We start from the raw sequence: 23,247 nt of genomic DNA on the forward strand, positions 1-23,247 counted from the left end.
CTTCCTCCTCCTTAGTCCTAACCAACCACTAATCCACTCTCTGTCTCTGGATGTTTGTCCATTCTGCACGTTTCATATAAATAGAATCACTTAACATGTGGTCTTTTGTGACTGGTTCCTTCGTGTAGCAGAATGTTCTCAAGGTTCATCCATGGTGTAGCATGTATCCTTATTTTATTCCTTTTTATGCCCAGATAATATGCCGTAGTATGGATGTACCCCATTTCGTTTATTCATTTGTTAAAGGACACTTGAGTTCCTTCCATCTTTTGCTGTACATAATGCTGTTATCACATTTGTGTACAAGTTTTTGTGTGGACGTATGCTTTCCTTTTTCTGGGTACATACCTAGGAGTGGAACTGCTGGGTCACTTGATAAGTGGGTTTAAGCATTTGTGGAACTGTCAGACTGTTTTCCAAAGCGGCTGCACCATTTTGCATTCCTACCAGCATTGTATAAAGGTTCTGATTTCTTCACACCCTTGCCTACATTTATTATTATCTGAGTTTTTGATTCTAGCCAGCCTAGTGGGTAAGTGTTATCTCAGTTGACTTTTGTGGGCTGAGTTTTGTTGCAGACAGTCTTTTTAAAATCTTTTTTTAAATTATTTTTTAAATATTTATTTATTTTTGAGAGAGAGAGAAAGTGAGCATGAGTAGGGGAGGGGCAGAGAGAGAGGAAGACACAGAATCTGAAGCAGGCTCCAGGCTCTGAGCTGTCAGCACAGAGCCTGACGCGGGACTCAAACCCTCTGACCGCGAGGTCACGATCTGAGCCGAAGTCAGATACTCAACTAACCTAACCACCTGGGGGCCCTTAAAATCTTTTATTCTCAGTGTATCCATAGATTACTTTTTTAGTAACTAGTCATTATCATCTGCAAATACTAATAGTTTAACTCTTCTTTCTAATCCTTGTATGTTTTATTTTTAAAATATGGTTTCTTATTGTCTTGGCTCTATGAACTTTTAAATGCACGTTGAATAGAAGTGGAGGTGGTATCAGCCATCTTGATCTTGCTCTTGATCTATTAAGTATGATCTTTGCCATAGGATATTATTGTGGCGGCCGTCATTTATCAGGGTTGAGAAGTTATCTACTGCTCCCTGTTTGCTAAGAGTTTTATCATGAATGGATGTTGAAGTTTATCAAACTTTTCTATTTACATAACCCCGTATTTCTTGTCTTTTAATCCAATTTCCTAATAGTAAATAAGCCCTCACATTTTTTTTAAATTTAATTCTTATTTTTTGACAGAGAGAGAGAGAGCAGGGGAGGGGCAGAGAGAGAGAGAGGAGGAGAGAGAATCCCAAGCAGGCTCCACACCGAGAGCACAGGGCCCGATGCGGGGCTTGAACTCACGAACCGTGAGATCATGACCTGAGCTAAAATTCAAGAGTTGGCCACTTAACCGATTGAGCCACCCAGACGCCCCAGCCCTCACATTTCTTTCTTTTTTTTTTTTTTTTTAATTTTTTTTAACATTTATTTATTTTTGAGACAGAGAGAGACAGAGCATGAACGGGGGAGGGGCAGAGAGAGAGGGAGACACAGAATCGGAAGCAGGCTCCAGGCTCTGGGCCATCAGCCCAGAGCCTGACGCGGGGCTCGAACTCACGGACTGCAAGATCGTGACCTGAGCTGAAGTCGGACGCTCAACCGACTGAGCCACCCAGGCGCCCCTAGCCCTCACATTTCTGATATAAATCTAATTTCATCATGATTCATACGTTGCTAGGTCCAGTTTGCTAATCTGTGCATGTTTTAAAATAAAAAAAAAAATTACATGTTTAAAATATTTAAAAAAAGTTTAAAAATTACATGTATTTAAATTAAAAATTTTTTTTATAGTGGTAACATGCACATAACATTTACCATCGTAACCATTTGTAACTATACAGTTCAGTGGCATTAACTAAATTCACATTTTTATGGAGCCATCACTACCATTCATCTTTGTAACAGTTTTCATCTTGTAAAATTGAAACTCTATACCCATTAAACAGTAACTCGCCAAACCCCACCCCCAGCCTCTGGCAACCACTCTTCTAATTTCTGCCTCTATGCTTTTAACTCCTCTGAGTACCTCATGTAAGTGGAATCATGCAGTGTTTGCCTTTTTATGACTGGCTTATTTCCCTTAGCGTAATGTCCCCAAGGTTGATCCATGTTGTAACATGTGTCAGAATTCCCTGTATTTTTTTTTAAACTGATTTTTTTAAGTGTCTTTATTTTGAGAGAGAAGGGGAGAGGCAGAGAGAGAGGGAGAGAGAAAAGCCCAAGCAGGCTCTGCACTGTCAGAGCAGAGCCCAACGTGGGGGGCTCAGTCTCTTGAGCCATGAAATCATGACCTGAGCTGAAATGAAGAGTTGGATGTTTAACCTACTGAGCCACCCAGTGGCCCCAGAATTCCCTTCATTTTTAAGACTACATAATATTCCATTATATGTGTATACCACATTTGTTTATGTGTTTATCTATTGATGGACGCTTGAGTTGCTGCTGTGTTTTAGCTATTGAGTATTGAGAATATCGCCGCTATGAACCTGGGTGTAAAAATATCTCTTTGAGACCCTGCCTTCAGTTCTTTTGGGGATATATGCAGACGTGGAATTGCTAGGTTATATGGTAATTCTGCTCTTAATTTTTTGAGGAACCACCATAAGGTTTTCCACAGTGGCTGAATGATTTTGCATTCTCACCAACAATGCACAAGATTTCCAATTTCTCCATATGTTTGCTAACATTTATTTTCTGTTTTCCTGATAGAAGCCATTTAATGGGTGTGAAATGGTATCTCATTGTAATTTAGATTTGCATTTTCCTAATGATTAGTGATGTTGAGTATCTTTCCATGTGTTTATTGGCCATTTGTATATCTTCTTTGCAGATATGTCTATTCAAGTCCTTTGCCTATTTTTTAATTAGGTTGTTTGGGGTTTTTTTGCTGTTGTTTTAGGAGTTCTTTATATATTCTGTATATTAATACATTGTCAGATATATGATTTTCAAGTATTTTCTCCCATATTTTGGGTTTCCTTTTTGTTCATAGTACTCTCTTATAATCCTTTTTATTTTGGTAGAATTAGTAGTGATGTTCCTACGTTCGTTTCTAATTTTAGTAATGTGAGTCAACTCTCTTTTTCTTAGTCCATCTAGCTAAAGTTTTCTCAATTTTGTTGATCATTTCAAAAATCCAACTTTTGATTTCATTGCTTTTCTCTGTTGTTTATTTTGTATTTTGTTAATCTCTGATCTAATCTTATTTTCTTCCTTCTGCTAGCTCTGGGTTTAGTTTGTTCTCCTTTTTCTAGTCCCTTAAATGGTAAAGATAGGTTGTTGCTTTGAGATCTCTTTTGTTTTTCAATGTAAGCATTTATAGCTATAAATTTCCCTCTTAATACTGCTTTCACTGCCTCCCCTAGATTCTAAAATGCTGTGTTTTTGTTTTCATTTGCTTCTAAGAATTTTCCAATTTTCTTGTGATTTCTTGTTTGATTCATTGGTGGTTTAAAGTGTATTACGTAATTCCCACATGTTGGTGAGTTTTCCAGTTTTACTTCTGTTGTTTGATAATTTCATCCTGTTACGGTCAGAGAAGATACTACATATGGTATCTGTTTTTTTAAATCTATTGAGAGTTTGTGGCATAACATATGCTCTATCCTGAAAACATTCCATGGAAACTTGAGTAGAACGTGTATACGGGTGCTGGGCAGAGTGTTTTGTGTTTGTTGTTGTATCTAGTTGTTTTATTGTGTTTAAGTCCTCCATCTGCTTACTTCTGTCTGGTTCTATCCATTATTGAGAGTGGGGGATTGAAGTCTCCAACTGGTGTTTGTGGAACTATTTTTTTCTCTTCAACTCTCTGTTTTTGCTTCATGTATTTTGCTGATGTGTTATTAGTATGTAAATGTTTAAAATTGTTATATCTTCGTGTTGCATTGAACCTTTCATTAACATATAAATGTTCTTTGTCTCTTGTAATCTTTTTTGATTTAAAGTCTCTTTTGTCTGATGTTAGTATAGCCATCACTGCTCTCCTTTGCTTATTATTTGCTTTGGATATCTATTTCTGACCTTTCGCTTTAAATTTCTATGCCTTTGGAGCTAAAGTGAGTGTCTTATAGACAATATATAGTTGGATCATGTGTTTATACATTCTTCAAATTTCTGTCTTTTGATTGGAGAGTTTAATCAATTTACACTTAAAGTAATTACTGATAAAGAGGAACTTCTTTCGATCATTTTGCTATTTGTTTTTTATAGGTTTTTTTTTTACCTTTATTTCCTGCATTAATATTGTCTTTTGTGTATAGTTGATTTTTATAGTGAAATGTTCCTTTTTCATTTCTTTTTGCACATATTATAGCTATTTTCTTTGTGTTCACCACAAGAATTACATTTAACATCACAAATTTTAGTGATCTAGTTTGAATTTATAATAGCTTAACTTCAACAACATAAAAAAAACCTCTTCTTTATAGCTCTACCCCACCCCTTTCAGTTCTTGGTATTACAAAATTACATCTTTATACATTGTACACCCTAAAGCATAAACTAGTTAAGTGTTATAAATGCATTGGTTTCCTAAATTATGTAGAAAACAAAAATGTACAGTTACCAACCAGAGTTACAGTGATACTAGCTTTTAGGCTAATTGTTTTTTTAAAAAACGTGTTAGTCTCTTAAAGCATGTAAAAAACAAAGTAGTATTACAAACTGTTGTTACGGTAATACTGGCTTTTATAATTGCCAATGTATTTACCTTTATCGAGATCTTTATTTCTTCCTGTGCTTGCAGGTTACTGTCTGGTGTCCTTTGATTTCACCCTGCAGGTGCTCCCTTGGGTGTTTCTTTTAGGACAGATCTAATGGAAACAAACTCCCTCGGTTTTTCTTTATCTGGGACTATCTTAATTTCTCCCTTACTTCTGAAAGACATTTTTTCAGATACAGGATTCTTGGTTCACATTAGTTTTCTTTTAGCACTTTGAATACATTGGCCCACTGTCTCCTGACCTCCAAAGTTTTTGATGAGAAATCTGCCTATGTCTTTATTGAGGATCCCTTGTATGTGACAAGTTGATTCTCTCTTGCTGCTTTCAAGGTTCTTTGTCTTTTGAAAGTTTGATGCTAATGTGTTGGTGTGGGGGTCTCTTTTACTTCACCTTACTTGGTGTTTGTTGAGCATCTTGGACATTTATGTTCATTGCTTTCATCAAATTTGGGAAGGTTTCACCCCGTAGTTCTTCAGACATTCTGTCTCTTTCTCTCTCTCTTCTTCTGAGACTCCCACAGTGTGCATGTTGATTTGCCGTGGTGTTCCACAGGTCCCTTGGGTGTGAGTTTGCATTTCTCTGATAATTATTGATGTTGAACACCTTTTCATATCAACTGTTGGCCATTTGTATGTATTTTGAAAACTGTTCAGTTCTACTGCCCATTTTTAGTATATGTGCTGCCGAAGCGAGCACTCTTCTGCCCATTTTTAAATCATGTGTTAATTTCTTTGCTGTCGAGTTGTATGAAATGTTACATATTTTGGATATTAACTCCTTGGTAGTTATATTATTTGCAAGTGTTTTCTCCTATTCTGTCGGTTGCCTTTTTATTGATTGATTCTTTTGGTGGGCAGGAGCATTTTAGTTTGGTGTAGTCTCATTTATTTATTTTTGCGTTTGTAGCTTGTGCTTCTCTTGTCCTGTTCATGAAATCACTGCCAAGGCCAATGCCAAAGGACTTTTCCTGTGTTTTCTTCTGGGAGTTTTACAGTTTTGGGTCTCACACTTAAGTCTGATTTATTTCAAGTTCATTTATGTGAGGGGGTGTAAGACAGGGATGCGGTTTCATTCTTCTGCATGTGGTTTTCCAGTTTCCCCACCACCACTTATTGAAGAGACTACTACCCTTTTGCTGTTGAGTATTCTTGGTTCTTGTCAAGTATTAGTTGACCATATATACATAGGTTTATTTCTGGGCTCCCATTTTTATTCTCTTGGTCTTTGTGTTGATTTTTATGCTAGTACCATATTGTTTTGATTACTATAGCCTTGTAGTATAGTTTGCAATCAGGGAGTGTAATGCTTCTGCCTTTACTCTTTCTCAGGATTGCTTTGGCTATTCAGGGTCTTTTATGAAAGTGTTATTTTTTAATGAATTTTTCCATTTAATCTTTGTTTCTAAAGTTTTTAGCGTAGCATTATTCTTAAGATCTTGTATTTTCTGTTAAATCTCAGCAGCATCTGCAGATGTGTCCTTGTTTTCATCCAAAAAAATTGTGTCTGTTTTCTTCTAACAGCTTTTTACTAAGGTTTCTTGCTTTCATTTATTCAAAAAAACTTATCTTTTGGCTTTCTTAATCTTAGCTAGGTATTTGTTTTCTATTTTAGTAATTTCCGTTTTTTATTATTTTCTTTTTTGGCTTTTTTTGGATTTATTGTTTTTCTTTCTAACTCTTTAAATGGTTAGTTTAATAATTTTTAGTTTTTCTAATGTGAAGCATGTAAGGGTATAAACTCTATGTACCTATTTACCTACATTCCACAAAATTTGTTATGTAGTTGTCTTGTTACCATTAAATTTGAAACATTTTGTAATTTCCTTCATGATTTTATTTTTTTTAATCCATTTGCTTTATGGTCCAAGAATATGATACTAATCCTTTGACGTTTGTTGAGGCCAACCTTATGGCCTCATATGTGATCAGTTTACAGAGATATTCTGTGTATGCTTGAAAAGAATATGTTCGCCCCAATTGTAGCTGCGTGCATCGCATGTGTATTTGACATGTCCCTTAGATCAAGCTAATTTATTATGCTATACAAATTTTATGTATCATTACTGAATTTTTAATTGCTGGATCTATCAGTTACTGAACAAGATATATTAAAAATTTCTAACACAATAATGGGTTTCTTAATTCTGTGTTTGCTTTAATTTTGAACTAATTACTTGCTGCATATAAGTTCAGAATTTTTGAGTACTTAGAGTTTGAAATTGTTGTATCTTCCAGGTGATTTGAACTATTTGTCATTATATAGTAGCTGTCTTCATTGCTCGTAACTCTTTTGTCTTAAATTCTGTTTTGTATGGTGTGGATAGATTGTGTTTGGTTAGTATTTTCCAGGTATTTCTCTTTTTCAGTCAGTTATGTTTGAGGCATGCTCTTTTATAGCAGTATATGGTGGGAAATCTTTTTTTCTTCATCTAGTTTGGCGATTTGGGTACTTTAACTGAAGGGTTAATCTGTTAATAGTTATTACTAATAATTAGATTTATTTCTATTGCCTCATGTGTTTTCTATTTGTCCTTCTTTTCTGCTTTACCCCCACTGTGCTATTGGACTGAGATGTTTTCCCTCCCTTTACTCATTTCATTTTCCTACTCTCTCTCCTGCTTGTTTTCAGATGGCATATAATTTGAAGAATCTATTCTGATGATCTTTGTCTTTTCATTGTTGTGTAACCTGGTAGCATTTAATGTCATAATTGGTATTATTATTGAGTTTAGAACTATAATTTTATTATCTATTCTTTATTTGTCCCTTTTTCCTTCCTCTTATACTTTTTTCTACTTTTTTGAAGATTATTTGAAAAATTTTAAGAAGTGTATGTTACTCTGTTGACTTTCTAGCTGCGTTCCATCGTTATATTGCTTTTAGTGCTTTCTCCAGGGATGAAGTATATATCCTTAACATTTTAGTGTAGTGGGGGTTAATATTGTACTACTTTACACAAAATGTAGTTGCCTTGCTACCATGGAAGTCTAGTTACCCCTTCCCCTCCTTGATACTATTAAGTGTCATGTATGTTACATCTACGTACATTAAAAACTCACAAGAATATGTCGTATTTCTTGCCGAAATAGTCATATATATTTTAGAAATGAAAAGATCCAAGTATCGGGGCGCCTGGGTGGCTCAGTCGGTTAAGTGTGCGACTTTGGCTCAAGTCATGATCTCGCCGTTTGTGGGTTCGAGCCCCATGTCGGGCTCTGTGCTGACAGCTCAGAGCCTGGAGTCTGCTTCAGATTCAGTGTCTCCCTCTCTCTCTGCCCCTCCCCCACTCTCACTCTGCCTCCATCTCAAAAATAAATAAATATTTTAAAAAATTAAAAAAAAAAAAAAGATCCAAGTATCCACTCGTTAACATTTCCCTTCATCCTGAAAAACTTTTGTTGTTGACTGAGGATGCAGTTCTTCTAGAAATGAATTTCTTTTAATTTTAATTAACTTTAATTAATTCATAATTTTCTTTTATCTGAAATGTATTTATTTTGCCTTCATATTTGAAGGATATTTGGGGTGTGTATAGAATTCCCTGTTTGGTATTTGTGTTCTTTTTTGTTCTGCTTTCCAGGGGTTTTCTTCTATTTCCTGACCTCCGTATTTTCGGTGAACATCAGCAGTCATTTAAATCATTGCCCCTCTGTATGTAATGTAATATGTGGTTTTTCTCTGGGAACTTTGATGATTTCTCCTTATGTTTGACTTACAACAGTTTATGATGTCCCTCGCATTGTTTTCTTCATGTTTATCCTGCTTGGAGTTCACCGAGCTTCTTGGATTTGTAAATTTGTGTCTTTTAACAAAGTAGGAAACATTCTGACCATTATTTCTTCAAGTGCTTTCTTTGTCCCTTTCAGTCTTTCCTCTCTCTGTGACATCAGATAGATACATGTCGAGAGTTTTTGGTATTGTGCCTGAAGTCCTTGAGACTTAATTTTTTTTCCTCATACTTTTATGTATCTGTTCTTTAGATAATTTCGACTGTTCTGTCTTGAATTTTACTGATTTCCCCCTCTCTCGTCCGCATCGTGTTTTTAGGGCTTAAATTCATTCATCTAACGAATTATTCTTTTCAGAAATTGCCTTTTTAAGGTTTTAGAAATATTTTAAGACTTCCATCTTGTTCTTTTTTGTTTGTTTCTTTAAATAGTTTTTATTTCTCTGGTAAGATAATTGCTATCTTCTCCTTCACTGTGAGCATATTTTCTTTTACCTCATTAAGGATAGTTCTAAGTCCTCTTTTAAAATTCTTTTCTGCCAGTTCCAACATCAAAATAGTCTATGGCTTGGTGTGCATTGTGGTTTTTTCTTTTGAGAATGGGTCACAGTTTCCTTTTTTCCCCCCTCTTTTCTCTTTTAGTGTGTGGAGCAGTTTTGGATTATAACCTTGTATTGTTCCTTTCCACTGAATTTTGAGTCTCCTTCATAATCTGCCTGTTGTTTTTTTTTTTTTCCTCCTTCACTCTCCAGTGCCTGCTGGCAAAAGTTGTTTTTTATATTTTTTCAGAGTTTAAATCTATTTTTTTCAGGAAAAGCGGTCTGATATGAGCTTACTCCAGCATAACAGCTGTATTTTTAATATGTATTTTGGAATGTGGAGAGCATTTATTCAAGAAAAAGGGGGATTTCTCTGGGCAGGCATGATGGATTTTATGATGAGATTTTGTTTTATAGTTTTCACCCCCCCCCCTTATTTTCAAGTTTTTATTTAAAGTCCATATATACAGTGTAAATATGTAAATTCCATACAGAACATTCGGTGTAATGTTAGTTTTAGGAGTAGAATTTAGTGATTCATCACTTAACATACAACACCCTGTGTTCATCACAAGTGCCCTCCCTAATCCCCATCACCATATAAGTTTTTGATTGTCTGAAATACAGTATTGTTTTACTATTGAATTTCCAAGTTTAAAAAAAAAATTGTTTTTAAGTGTTAATACAAAACCTTTATAAGAAGGTCATTTTATTTCTAAGCCAGGTAGTTCTGAACCTTGGGTGATACTGAGCCCAGGGAACATTTTGTAATGAATGTCTGGAGACATTTTTGATCATCACATCTGGGGTGGGAGTACTACTTGAATCTAGTGGGTAAAGACAGAGATACTGCTAAATAAACATCCTGCAATGCAGAGAGCAGCTCCCGCAACAGAAAATGATCTGGTCCAAAATGGCAGTATTGCTGAGGTTGAGATATCCTGTCCTAAGCAAATTACGTGACTTACGCTACGTTTATAATGTTAACTTGCTGGATGGCTAAGGGGAATACCTTGTAAAATAAAATTTCTTTCATTATTAAGGTATTCTTACAGGGGTAGCTAGTTCTGTGCTAATGTTGTTTTTCCAGAATCACATGGATAAATGTAATTTAACTTGTCTTACCAAATCAGATATGTTTGTGGGTTTCCATAAAACAGACCCTTAACTGAGAGATGCTGTGGGGCGGGGTTTGAATGGGTGATGGGGATTAAGGAGGGTACTTGTGATAAACACTGGGCGTTCATTGCATGTAAGTGATGAATCACTCAATTATACTGTATGTTAACTAACTGGAATTGAAATAATATCTTGAAACTGTGAAAAAAAAAATCCAGAGGGTGCTTTTGAAAGCCCCAAGCCTTTTTGGTATAACCATCCTTTTTACCTACCTTCACTGAATTTTGAGTTTTGCATTTTACCAGTAAATGTAATTCATTATGTCAAGTAAGTTGGGAGACTAGGGAAATCGTTAGTTTAGTGTTAAAATTTAAGGAAAGAAAAGATATCTGAAATATAGAGTTGGCTTGTGTATAATTGATTTTGTTTTTCTTAGTCTGCAGTAGGATAAAGATTTTGAAATGCCTCCCCCCGCCACCCCCCCAAACTCTAGCTAGAGCTGTATTTCCTTCTGTATATTTTTTCCATCTCTCAGTTAGGTTTGAAATGTAAATGATGTTGGGTTCTACAGTAGCACTTAAAAAGAAAATGAAAGGAAAAGCTACCATTTCTGTTTTTCCTGTGGTGGAATTATACATAACCTGACAAAGGCATTCTGTAATAGTATTTATCTTCAAAAACACTTACAATTCTATTTTATTCAAATAGTGATGTAGGATTAAAATAATAAAAATTAGTTACATGAATCTCTTGGGAATCACTTGTCAGGCACACTTTGATCTTCTAGATCAGTGGCTCTCACTGTCATTATTCCCGGCTCGCAGAGCAGTGACAAGAAAGGAAAATAATGCTTTTTCTTTTTTCTTTTAAAGCTTGATTTCATACACCGTGAACAGAAGATAATTAAGAACGATCCCAGCTTTTATAGTGTAACCCACAAATAGTACTTTTCGCCAACAAAATAAAGCTCACAAATAGATTTAAAAAGTAAAGTTGTCTAAATGAAAATTAGTTTCTTTGAATGGGTCTCCATCTCTATTTCATGTCATCATTAACACCCTTTCCTGGAGAGAGAAAACGAGTCCTGGTGTCTCCTTTAGTTCCTGAGGTTTTTTCTGGCCCAGTTGCCTTCATTTGTAGGACAAAATTAATACTCCCGGCATTTAAAACTGTTTTGAAGCAGTTTAACAGCTGGTGAGGTTAGGAAAGAATTCATCTCCGTCAATTGCTTGTTACGGTGGTCTTCTGAAGAACACCTTTGACGAAAAGAGTCCTCGGTCTGCTTTTCAATTCCCTCCCCCCCTTCATTTCTGCTTTTCAAATGTTAAAAGCTCCAACATAGCTAATTTGACACGTTCACGTTCTTAAAGCTGTTGTGTTGGAGCATATCATTGAGTGCCACCCCTAAATTACACACTTCTGCTTTTTCTGGTCCAGCTTGTGTCTTCTTTTTTTAGTGTTGGAGGTTGGGAATGTAATGCTAATTTTGCCTTGTAGATTACGCCTTGCATGCACATTGGCACAGAATTTATAAGGGTCTCTGAGATCTTTCCCTCCCAACAGTGACCTCCGACTACCTGCTCTCCTTTTGCATCTTTCTTTTTTTAAAGTTTTTATCTAAATTCCAGTTAGTTAACATACAGTGTAATATTAGTTTCAGGCGTGCAATGTAGTGATTCAACACTTACAACCACACCCAGTGCTCATCACAACAAATGCTCTCTTTAATCCCCATCCCCTGTTTTCCCGATGCCCCCACCAACCTCCCCTCTGGTAACCATCAGTTTGTTCTCTGTAGTGAAGAGTCTGTTTCCTGGTTTGCCTCTTTCTTTTTTTTCTTTTTCCTTTTTGCTCTTTTTTTTTTTTTTTCCTTAAATTCACCACAATCAAGATAGCATCCCTGTCACCTACAAAGGAGATGTCCTTTGTGATCACTTCCTCCCACTTCTGTCTGCCCTGTCCCCCCCAAAATCCAGGCAACCACCGATTGATCATCTTTGTGTCAGTATACATTTGCTCATTTTTGGGAATTTTATATATGTGGAGTAACTCAAGACGTGCTCTTTTTTTGTCTGCCTTATTTCAGTCAATATAATTCGTTTTTGACTCATTCATGTTTTTTTTTAATTGCTGAGAACTCCATTCTGTGGTAGGCTGTAATTATATATATTTTATAAGTATATTAACATTTAGTGTAAATAATTTATGTATTACTTAATACGTATTAGTATATTACAACTATAAAACATAGTTTACATATATCATCGATTCTTGCTGATATTTAGTCTTTGACCCGGATTCCTGACACAGAGCTCCTAAATCCCTTGGAATTTCCTAGGTGATGGGAACGTCTTCTGTTCTAACGAAGTGATGACTCCTGGTGGGCTGCTGGATGGGGACTGGTCCCTGGCAAGACCAAGCTTGAACTTCCAGCTCCAAGCACCATCCTCTGGAAAGGGGGGAGGGGCTGGAAATGGAGTCAGTAATTCATCATGCCTACTTGATGGTCTCCGTAGAAACCCCTAAAGTACAAGGTTTGGAGAGCTTGCAGGTTGCTGAACACCTGGAGGTGCTGGGAGAGTTCTGTGCTGGAGAGGGCAAGAAGGCTTTGTGCCTCTTCCTTATACCTTGCCCTGAGTATCTCTTCATCTGGTTGTTAATCTGTATACTTTATTATATCCTTTATAATAAAATGGTAAATCTGAGCGTTGCCCCTTAGTTCTGTGAGCCATTCTAGCAAATTATGGAACCCAAGGAGGGGGGTCCGGGAACGCTGACAACCTGGAACTTGTGACTGGTGTCAGAAATGAGGGCATTCTTGTGGGACTGAGCCCTTAACTTGTAGGATTTCCTTCTAACTCCAGACAGATAGTGTCAGAATTGAATTGACTTGTAAGACACCCAGGTGGTGCGGAAAACTCCCCACATATTGGGTGACCAGAAGTGTCAAAAGTGTTGTGTGAGAGTAAAGGAAAATGCACTGTTTGTTTTCCCTGTAAACGTATGGATATTACCATTTTATTTAGCCATTCACTTGTTGATGGCCTCTGGGTTGTGTCTAGTTTTTGGCTCTTAGGAATAATGCTGCGATGACAACTCGTGTGAGGTCTTTGTATGGTCAGAGGCCTTGGTTTCTCTTGGGTAGATCCCTAGATGTGGCATGGCTGGTGATTGTTTACCTTGAAGCAAAAACGAACATGCTAGACCTGCCAAACGATCTTTCCAAAGTGGTTGTAGTATTTACATTCTGTGTAGCAGTGCGTGCAAATTCCACTTCTTCCCCTTCCTTGCCAACACTGCGTGTGGTCAGTCGTACAGACTTTAGCTCTTCTGTTGGTGGTAGCTAATTCTGGTTTAACTCACATTTCCCTGTGACCCCTTTTCATGTGCTCATCTGTCATCTTGTGTATCCTCCTTGGTGGAGTATCTGTGCACATCTTTTGCTAGATTAAAAAAACTTTTTTATTATTGAATTTTGAGAATTCTTTACAAATTCTGATGATAAGCCCTGTAACAGATATACGATTTGAAAATATTTGAGATTATAAAGATTTGCATGCAGTTGTAAGAAAGAATACAGAGAGATCCTGTGTATCCTTTTCCCCAGCAGTAACATCTTGTAAAACTAGAGTACAGCGTCACGGCCAGGGTGTGGACAAGACGCAGGACATTCCCATTGCCACAAGGATCCTTCCTGTTGTCCTTTTTTCACCATGGTCCTTCCCTCCTTAACCTCTGGCAGCCACTAATGTGTTTTCCACTTAGGTAATTCTGTTATTTCAAGAATGTTATACAGATGGAATTGTACAGCGTGTGAGCTTTTGAAATTGGCTTTTTTTCTCATTCTCTGGAGACTCGTCAGTGTGTGCGTATCCCTGGTTTATTCTTTCCTAATGCTGAGTAATAGTCCCTGTCATGGATGTACCACTGTTCTATCACTTACCCATCAAAGGACATCTGGTTTATTTCCAGTTGTGGGCTATTATAAATAATGCTCTCATAAACACTTGTGTACAGTGAACAAGTAAACGTAAGTCTTCATTTCTCTAGCATAAATGTCCAGGTTTGCAATTGCCAGTTGTATGGTATTTGTATGTTTAGTTTTTTAAACAACTGCCAAACAGTTTTCCAGAGCGGTTGTACCATTTTATCTCACCACCTGCAATATATGAGTGATCCACTTTTTCCACATCTTCACCGGCATTTGGTGTTGTCACTATTTTTTTATTTTAGTAGTAATATCTCATTGTGTTTTTTTATTTTAAGTTTTACTTATTTTTGAGAGCGAGAGCACGTGTGCTAGTGGAGGACGGGCAGAGCGAGGGACAGAGAGAATCCTAAGCAGGCTCCGTGTTCTTAGCACAGAACCCGACGTGGGGCTGGAGCCCACAGACCCTGAGGTCATGACCCGAGCTGAAATCAAGAGTCAGCCGCTTAACCAGCTGAGCCACCCAGGCACCCCTCAGTGTGGTTTTAATTTGATTTTCCCTGATGGCTCACGATGTTGAACATCTTTCATGTACCTGTGGCCATCCATCTTCTTTACTGAAATGTCTCTTCATCTCTTTTGCCCATATTTTATTTGGATTCTTGCTTTTTTACGGTTGAGTTTGGGGATTCTTTATATATTCTAGATACTAGTCCTTTGTTGGATGTGTGGTTTGTGAATATTTTATCTCAGTGTGTGGCTTGTCTTTTCCTCCTTTTAACAGGGTCTTTCACAAAACAAAGGATTTTGATTTTTATTAAGTCAAAGATACAATTTTTTTTTAATGGAACATGATTTTGGTATTAGGTCTAGCAATTTTTTTTGCCTAGCTTTAGATAGTGAAGATTTCCTCCTAAGTTTTTTAAAAATCAAAATATAATTCACACGGCAGAATATTCACTCCTTTTAAAATGTACAATTCAGTAACATTAAGAACGTTCACAGTGTTGTGCAACCATCACTGCTGTCTAGTTCCAGAACTTTTTTATCACCCCAAACGGAAACTCTACATTCATTAAGCAGTCACTCACTCCCCTCAGTCCCTAGCAAACACAGATCTGCTCTCTGTTTCTGTGATTGCCCTGTGGACATATGGACCATTCACTATATGGACATTTCATATAAGTGAACTAAAAAACATGGCCTTTTTTGTCTGGCTTCTTTCACTTAAGCATAATCTTTTTAAGGTTCACCCATGTTGTAGAATAAATCAGTACTTCAGTCCTTCTCATGGGAAACAATATTCTATTATATAGATATAGTACACAGTTGACCCTTGATCAATGTTATGGGTTTGCACTGTGTGCATCAGTGGATTTTTTTATAGTACAGTAGTGTAAATGTATTTTCTCTTCCTTATGATTTTCTTTTTAAATTTTTTTTTAACGTTTATTTATTTTTGAGACATAGAGAGACAGAGCATGAACAGGGAGAGGCAGAGAGAGAGGGAGACACAGAATCTGAAACAGGCTCCAGGCTCTGAGCTGTCAGCACAGAGCCCAACACGGGGCTCGAACTCACGGACCGTGAGATCATGACCTGAGCCGAAGTCGGACGCTTAACCGACCAAGCCACCCAGGCGCCCCCTTATGATTTTCTTAATAACTGTTTCCTTTCTCTAGCTTGCTTTATTGTAAGAATACAGTATGTAATACATATAATATACAAAATATGCGTTATGTTGTTAACATTGACTACCTTATGCGTAAGGCTTCTGGTCAACAGTAGGCTATTGATAGTTAAGTTTTTGGGGAGTCAAAAGTTATCTGCAGATTTTCAGCTGCATGGGAGTCAGTGCCTCAAACCCTCCTGGTGTTCAAAGGTCAACTGTATTTTCTTTACCAATTCATCATCAGTTGGTGGCCGTTTGTATTTCCAGTTTTTGACATTTATGAAAAGGATGCTATGAACATTTGTGTATAAGTTTTTGTGTGGACCTACTTTCAATTATCTTGGGCATGTGCCTAGAAATGGAATTTCTGGGTCAAATGGTAACTGTATATTTAATCATTTCTAGAACTCCAGGTTGTTTTCTAAAGTGGCTACATATTTTACATACCTACCTACAGTGTGTGAGAATTCTGATTTCTTCACATCCTTGTTCTTTCTTTTTAAAGTTTTACAGTTTTTCATTTACATTTGAGTCCTTGATTCGTTTTGAGTTAATTTTTTATGAGGTGTAAGACTTAGAGCTGGTTTTGGTTTTTTTTTTTCCGTTTTAATGTCAAATTGTCCCACCACCATTTGTTGAAAAGACCTCTTTCTTCCATTGAATTGCTTTTGTACCTTTGTCAAAGATCAGTTGGGTATATTTGTATGGGACTATTTTTTGATCATTTTTTTCTTTTGAGAACTTCTTTTAGATCTGCTGGTGACAAATGATCTTTGTTTCTCCTCATCTGGAATGTCTTGCCTTCCCCATCACTCCTGGAGGATATTTTCACTGGTTATAAGATTCTGGGTCAAGAATTCTTTTCTCTCAGCACCTGGAAAATATTGTGCTACTTCTTTTGGGCCTCCCTGGTTTCTGATGAGAAATCTGCTCTCATTTGAATTGCTTTTTTTTTTCCCCTGTAGGTTTTATTTTTCTCTGGCTGCTTTCAGGAATTTCTCTTTGACTTTAGCTTCCTAAACTTTAATTATGATGTGTCTTGGCATAGAATTTCTTTGGGTTCATCTGTTTGGTGTTTGCTCAGCTTCTTGAATTGGTAAATTTGTGGTCTCTTGCTACATTTCGTCAGTTTCAGCCTTTCCTTCTTTGAGTACGTTTTCAGCCCTAGCCCCGTCTTTCTCCTCTCCTTTAAGATTCTGATGAAATAAATGTTAGATCTTTTGTGAAGTCCCACAGGTCCCTGAGTCTCTGTTCTTTTTCTTTTGTTCTTTTGTGTGTGTGTTTTTTTTTTTTTTTTTTTTGATTCAATTTTCCCTGTGTTGTTCATACTGGATAATTTGTATTATTCTGTCTTTAAGTTCACCCATGACTTCCTGTGTTTCCTCCATTTTGCCATTGAGCCCATCCACTGAGCTTTTTATTTTCGTTGTTATTTCATTTTCACTCCTTTATATCTTCCGTTTCTTTGCTGAGACTTTCTGTTTCTTTGATGAGGTTTCTGTCCTGTCGTTTTGTTCCAAGTATGTTTATAATTGCTTATTGAAGCGTTTTTATCAGGGTTGTTTAAAATCTTTGTCAGATAATTCTAACCTCTCTGTCATCTCGGTGTGGGCATTTATTGACTGTCTTTAAACATTCTTAGGAACTTCCTGGTTCTTGGTATAATGAGTGATTTTTGTTTGAAACCTGGACAGTTGGGTGTTAGGTTTTGAGACTCTAGATGTTACTAGATCTAGAGCCAGCTTTTAGCCAGCTTTCTTCGACCCTGCTATGGCCGGGGAAGAGGAGGGGAGATGCCACCTAATTATTGCCACGTGGAGATAGAAGTCTTCTTCCCTTGGCCTCCTCATTCCTGCTGGGGAGCAGTGGATGTTGTGGCTCTTCGCATGGTCTCCAGTGACATTGTGATGAATGTGGCCTTATTGCTGGTGGGTTACGGTGAAAGTCCTGACTCTCCACTAGACCTCTTCTGATACCAACCACCCCAGCAGGTAAGGCAGAGATGGAAGTCTGGGCTCTCCATGTGGTCTCCACTGACACCATGGAGGTGGGAGAACTTGTCATCAGGTGGTGGCTCCCGACTTGGCTTTCTCTGATATCACACAACTGGGGCGTTGGAGCACTTTGTAACAGCCTCACATGAGTGGAAGTCTGGGCTCCCCACTTGGTCTTTTTGGAGCGGGTAGGGCCAATGTTTTTTTCCTGTGGTGTTTGGCTGGTGTTGAGTGATTACTGTCTAACATTTTTCGGTCTTACTAGGTTTCCTCTTTTCTCATCCTTTGACGAGAGAGCGCTGACTTGTTGGGGCTTTCTTTGGTCTGTGCCCATTAATGGCTCCAGATTGCTGGCTTCTTCAGCGCTAAGTCTGGGATACATAGGGCAAGAAGAAAACCCAGGGAATTCGCTGCCGTGTTGTTCTTTACGTCCAGAACTCCTTAGCTGGTCTGCCTTCTCCTCTCCACCTTGGTAGAATCTTCTCATTTTGTATGTTGTGTCCTGAGTTTTTAGTTGTACTTATCATGAGGCATAGGAAAGGTATGTCTACTCATTTCCCCAGGAGTGGAAGTTGCCTCTGTTATTGTAAGTTAACAGCAGATCTGGGGCATCATTTCCTATTAGTACGTGTATTGCATACTTAATCTTTTGTTTAAATTATGCATTGTATTTCATTTTATGAACGTGCCATGATTTTTTTTACCAGTCCCCTTCTGATGGACGTTTCGGTTCTTTTTAATCTTTTGCTCTTACAAGCAGTGCTTTAGTGAATAACTCCATGTATATGCATCAGTTTGCATGTGTTCCAGTGTAGCTAAAAGATAACTTCCTGTCTTATCATCTGGATCTTCTTAGACAAGATAGAAGAGTCAGTGTCTCCTAAAGTAAATCAGGAGAATTTCATTTTAGACAGATATCCTTGTGAAAAAGTCACTCCTTGTACGATGTGTGCTTAGAGCTACTTTCCCACAGTTGACACACTGATTCTAGTTCTGAGCTGGTGATGGACACAGGACAGAGGCAGCTCCTTTTCCTTACAGCAGCCCTCAGATATTCAAAGCTGAGTGTCTCTGGGACCTTCATCTTCTGTGCTCCAGCCTAAAAACTTTGTGTCATTTTAGCCATTTGGCTGTGGTATGATACTCTGAGTGAGACCTGGTTTGTTGAAGATGGTTTTTTTTTTTTTTTTCTTAACACTTGAGCATCTAAAGGGAAATGGAATACTGTAATCCATTATGCGGGCTAATGGTTGCTATCGACAAACTGACAAAAAAAAAAAATTGGGGGAAAGCCCTGTTACCGTCTGAGTTGTATTCCCAGCGACCCCTGTAATGCCTTCCTTGCATTACAGATGGATGAGTGCATTTATAAATCAGTGAATTAACGAATACTGAGCTGACTCTTGAATGAAACCCCCAATTTTCTTTCATGCACCCTTCTACTTCTAATTCTATGCTTGTATGGTTGATTTGGAGGACAGCAGCAGGACCTTGCTTTTGTCCCTGTTACACTTGATGTCGTCAGTGCCCTTCAGTCTTCTAACATTTTCAGATCGTTCTGGATACTAAGTGTGTCTTTGCATGTATTGTTTCTCCCTCAACACCACGCCATCTGTACTCATCTGAGTATTTAAATGGGATATATGGTGCTCACATTCATGTAAGATATTCATAAGATATTTTTTTGAAAAGGTAACTTCCTGGAGGTAGAGTTGCTGGGTCAAAGGGTAGGTGTATTTTCTATTCTGATAGATAATGCTCTATGGGCTTCCACAAAGATTGTCTGCGTGAATCACCTTAAGTGTCGTCTATGTAGACAGCACTCCTGCTCGTACGAGACAGAGCCCAAAAGAAGGTTAATTTGAAGCACTAGACCTGCATATGCAACTCTGATGTCCTCTGATGGGACCTTCCGGTTTTGTGTTCAAAGAATTTTCATGTAAAATGATCTAAAATAGGAGGAAAACACTTATTTGGATCAGTAATCCTGCCTCATAGAGGTCTTTGTGTAGTTGCTGTGTATATAGTATTTTCGGTATCTGGTTTTATAATACCTCATTTTACCCAAGTAAACTTATATTTTCTCCAGTAGCTTTCTCCGTGGATATTAAACTCTCATTTGGGTCTGAATTATGCTCTTGTGGCTGATGATGTTAAGCAGCACATCAATTAAGGGATTTCTCTCAATTTAATGGGTCATTCAAATTCACAGGCATCTCTCCTGCTTTGATTGTTACTGTTAACTAGTTTATTGTTATGATTTTCAGCCCAACATTCTCGAAGGGATTTTTTTTGTATTTCTGATTAAATTAACAAGAGTGATGGATGAACTGCTACTTTTATAATTTTTTACTGAATCATAATTGACAGAGAATACTACATTAGTTTCAGTTAGACAAGATAGTGATTCAGTATTTTCATACAGGACAAAAAAAATGAATGCCATGATAGGTCTAGTCACCATCTGTCACCATACAAAGTTATTGCAATATTATTGACTGTATTCCCTATGCTGTACCTTACATCTCTGTGATTTTTTTTTTTTTTTTTACTACAAAGAAGTTTGTACCCCTTGATCTAACCCTTCACCCATTTGCCTGCCCACCTCCCCCTGCCCCTCCCAGCAACTGCCAGTTGTATCTAGGATTCTGTTTCTGTTTGGCTTTATTTGTTTTGTTTTTTTTAGATTCTCCACGTAAGTGAAATCATACAGCATTTGTCTTTGTCTGACTGATTTAACTTAGCGTAATACCCTCCAGGTCCATCGATGTTGTGTGTGTGGCAAGATCTCATTCTTTTTATGGCCGAGTAATATTCACGTGTGCGTATCACATCTTCTTTATCCATTCGTCTGTTGGTGGACACTTAGGTTGCTTCCATATCTTGGCTACTGTAGGGATACACATACACTTTTATCATTTTGGATGTTGTCCTGCTGTGTGCAGGTAATGGATACTCTTCATCTGGTTTCTTTTACTCAACACAACGTCCATGTTGTGTATATCAGTAGTTTATTCTTTTTTTTTTTTTTTTTTTTTTTTTTATTGCTGTGCGGTGTTGTATAGTACGAGCAGGTCACAACTTGTTGAGCTACTTTGCTGTGGAATGGATTGTCTCAGCTTTTGGTTATTCTGAATAAGGATGCTAGGCACATTTTTGTGCATGCCATTTGGTGAACATAGCATGCTGTCTCTTTTAATAGCAAGCAGAATTGTTTTAATCTCACAAAACTGTCTGCCGAATTTATTCCTTATCTTGCTTACTTTCCCATACTTACCTTTCCCTGAGGTGGCAAGCTCTGAAAATCCATTCGAGGCCGAAGGCTTTGGTTTGGGATCATGAGCATAGTGGTGGCAAGGAAACCATATTTGGTATGTCACTGCTGGAGGGCAGGTTAGATGTGGCATGCGACCCCTCCTCTGCATACAATTCGGTAGGAATATCTGTTCCTCAGAATCGGTATCTGACCTACTCTCGGACAAAGTCTAAGTCTGTCTCCTAAGGTAAATCAGGAGATTTCATTTTGGGCAGATGTCACTGTGACACGGCAGAAGATAACTACTGTTTCCAACTCCAGTGCTTGTCGTATTCCCGGTCTTTGAAGCCCTCCCCTAATCACCAGCAGGAGGGTCCCAGTCCCCAGTGGCTCGTCCATGTGGCCTGTTACCGCCAGGCTGCCTCACTTAAGACCATTTGCTGCCTTTGTTAGAATTACCACTAACTGTATCATGCATGTAGGGTACAGTATGCACGTGCATATCTTTTGAACACAGACTTATGTGTAGTAATTACAGTTAATAGTGGGAATTCGTTTTCTTTAGTCAATTTATATGCTGTAATTTGGGAACTTGCTAGTGACTAAGAAATTTTACCTTCCATGGTAGCTTTCATCTGTGATATTTGGAGATATTTGAATGGCTAATCATCAAAGTATCAGTAAATAGCTTTTACTATATCACCTGGTTGAAACCATGGTTATTTAGTATAATTTTTGAATTAAAATAATTTTTCATTTGATCATATTCTGAGACCCTCAAGATATAGATTAACACTGCAATCTCCCCCCCTCCACCGTGATTTATATATATTACCAAACATGATTTATATGTAATTCATTCAGTATTATTTCCTTTTTTCTAACAAAATGGCCTTTTCCTTGTGTTTAAAATGTAAAAAATTATCCTATTTTTTTCTTTCTGTTCTCAAAAATCCACTGTGGGTGCTATCGCTTTTGCTGATACACAGCTTTATCAGGTATGACTCCTAAGTGTCATGTTGGACTCTACAGATATGTTGTTGAAATTTCCAGGGGAAAAACGGCAGATTGACTTTTCTACGTTCGTTTGATCAGTATTTGTGAATATCTCATGAAAATTACTGGCCTTTTAAGGTTTAGAGTCGGCTACGTATCAGAAACAACTTTGCCAAATTTATCACACCTAATATTCCAAAAAGGAGTTTCAAGTGTTTTCTTCAAAAATATTGTTGATATTTTTCTCTGGCTTTCTTCATCATTAATCTGTGTAGGCTTTTTTGAGTTTTTCTTGTTTATATGTTGTATATGTTTGTATACTTGTCAGTGTTATTCTTAACATATATGATTTTTACAACTGATACATATTTCTAACCAGATTTTTTCCAAACTGTGTTCCATGAAATACATTAATCTGAGATGCTAAGTAGACTGGGACAAAAAATATTATAAGATACGTTTATTCTATCCCTCTTTGAAAGATTCACAGTACACATCAGCATATTAAAGGTTCTGGTGTTATGCGGTAAAGAAATGTGCTTCCCTTTGTTTATCTCAGCATCTTCTAGAAATACTTGAGTGTGGAGCACTTCCTAACACACTGGGCGTTCTGGGGACACCTGGGGACCTCCTGCAAAGAACTTAGTGGAGCTGTCTGTCCCCATAGTAGTGTTTTAACACATCAAACAATAGTGACTAAATTGATTAGATTTCCAAGACATTAAAGCACTTAGCTGAATTGTATTTGGGTCATATTTTGTAGAAATTACGTTTTGAAGTACAGCATTGATTTTTTTCCCCCCGTATCCTCTTTCAGTACTTTTGTCGACCTTTAAAAATTTGTAAAACTGCTGTTGGAAATGCTGCCTTTTTGTAGGAAAGAGGTATTTTTTGGCTGCTGTTGTCATTGCTTGCTTAATTGTTTCTCTTCTGTAAGAATTTGCTTGTATCCTTAAAAAAACACATTTACCATTTCAGATAGCGTGACACAGGAAAGGAGGCCTCCCAAACTTGCCTTTATGTCAAGAGGTGTTGCGGACAAAGGTTCATCCAGTCATAATAAACCAAAGGCTACAGGTATGGATCAGTAGGCTACGGTTCTTAGATATTTACACACTATCTGATCTGCCATAGCATTGAAAAAAGGTTAAAAGGTTTTACTCCTCGGTGTACACGTAGGCTCTCTTCTTCCCAACGTGTTTAGTATTTTACCAAAAATTGTTTATAGACGCTCT

The 23,247-nt window shown here is 37.4% G+C and overlaps 1 protein-coding gene across 5 annotated transcripts in view; it reads left to right on the top strand.

Annotated features, from left to right (window-relative positions):
- The window catches only part of CYLD (CYLD lysine 63 deubiquitinase), a 64,959-nt gene that overhangs the window by 14,172 nt on the left and 27,540 nt on the right, over positions 1-23,247 (top strand). For all 5 annotated transcript variants that reach the window (XM_042920660.1, XM_042920662.1, XM_042920659.1 and 2 more), the window contains one exon: positions 22,991-23,089. In XM_042920660.1, coding sequence (XP_042776594.1) covers positions 22,991-23,089 — 99 coding nt within the window. The remainder of the gene's footprint in view (positions 1-22,990; positions 23,090-23,247) is intronic.

Source organism: Panthera leo, chromosome E2 (assembly GCF_018350215.1).
Source record: "Panthera leo isolate Ple1 chromosome E2, P.leo_Ple1_pat1.1, whole genome shotgun sequence".
Lineage (NCBI taxonomy): Eukaryota > Metazoa > Chordata > Mammalia > Carnivora > Felidae > Panthera > Panthera leo.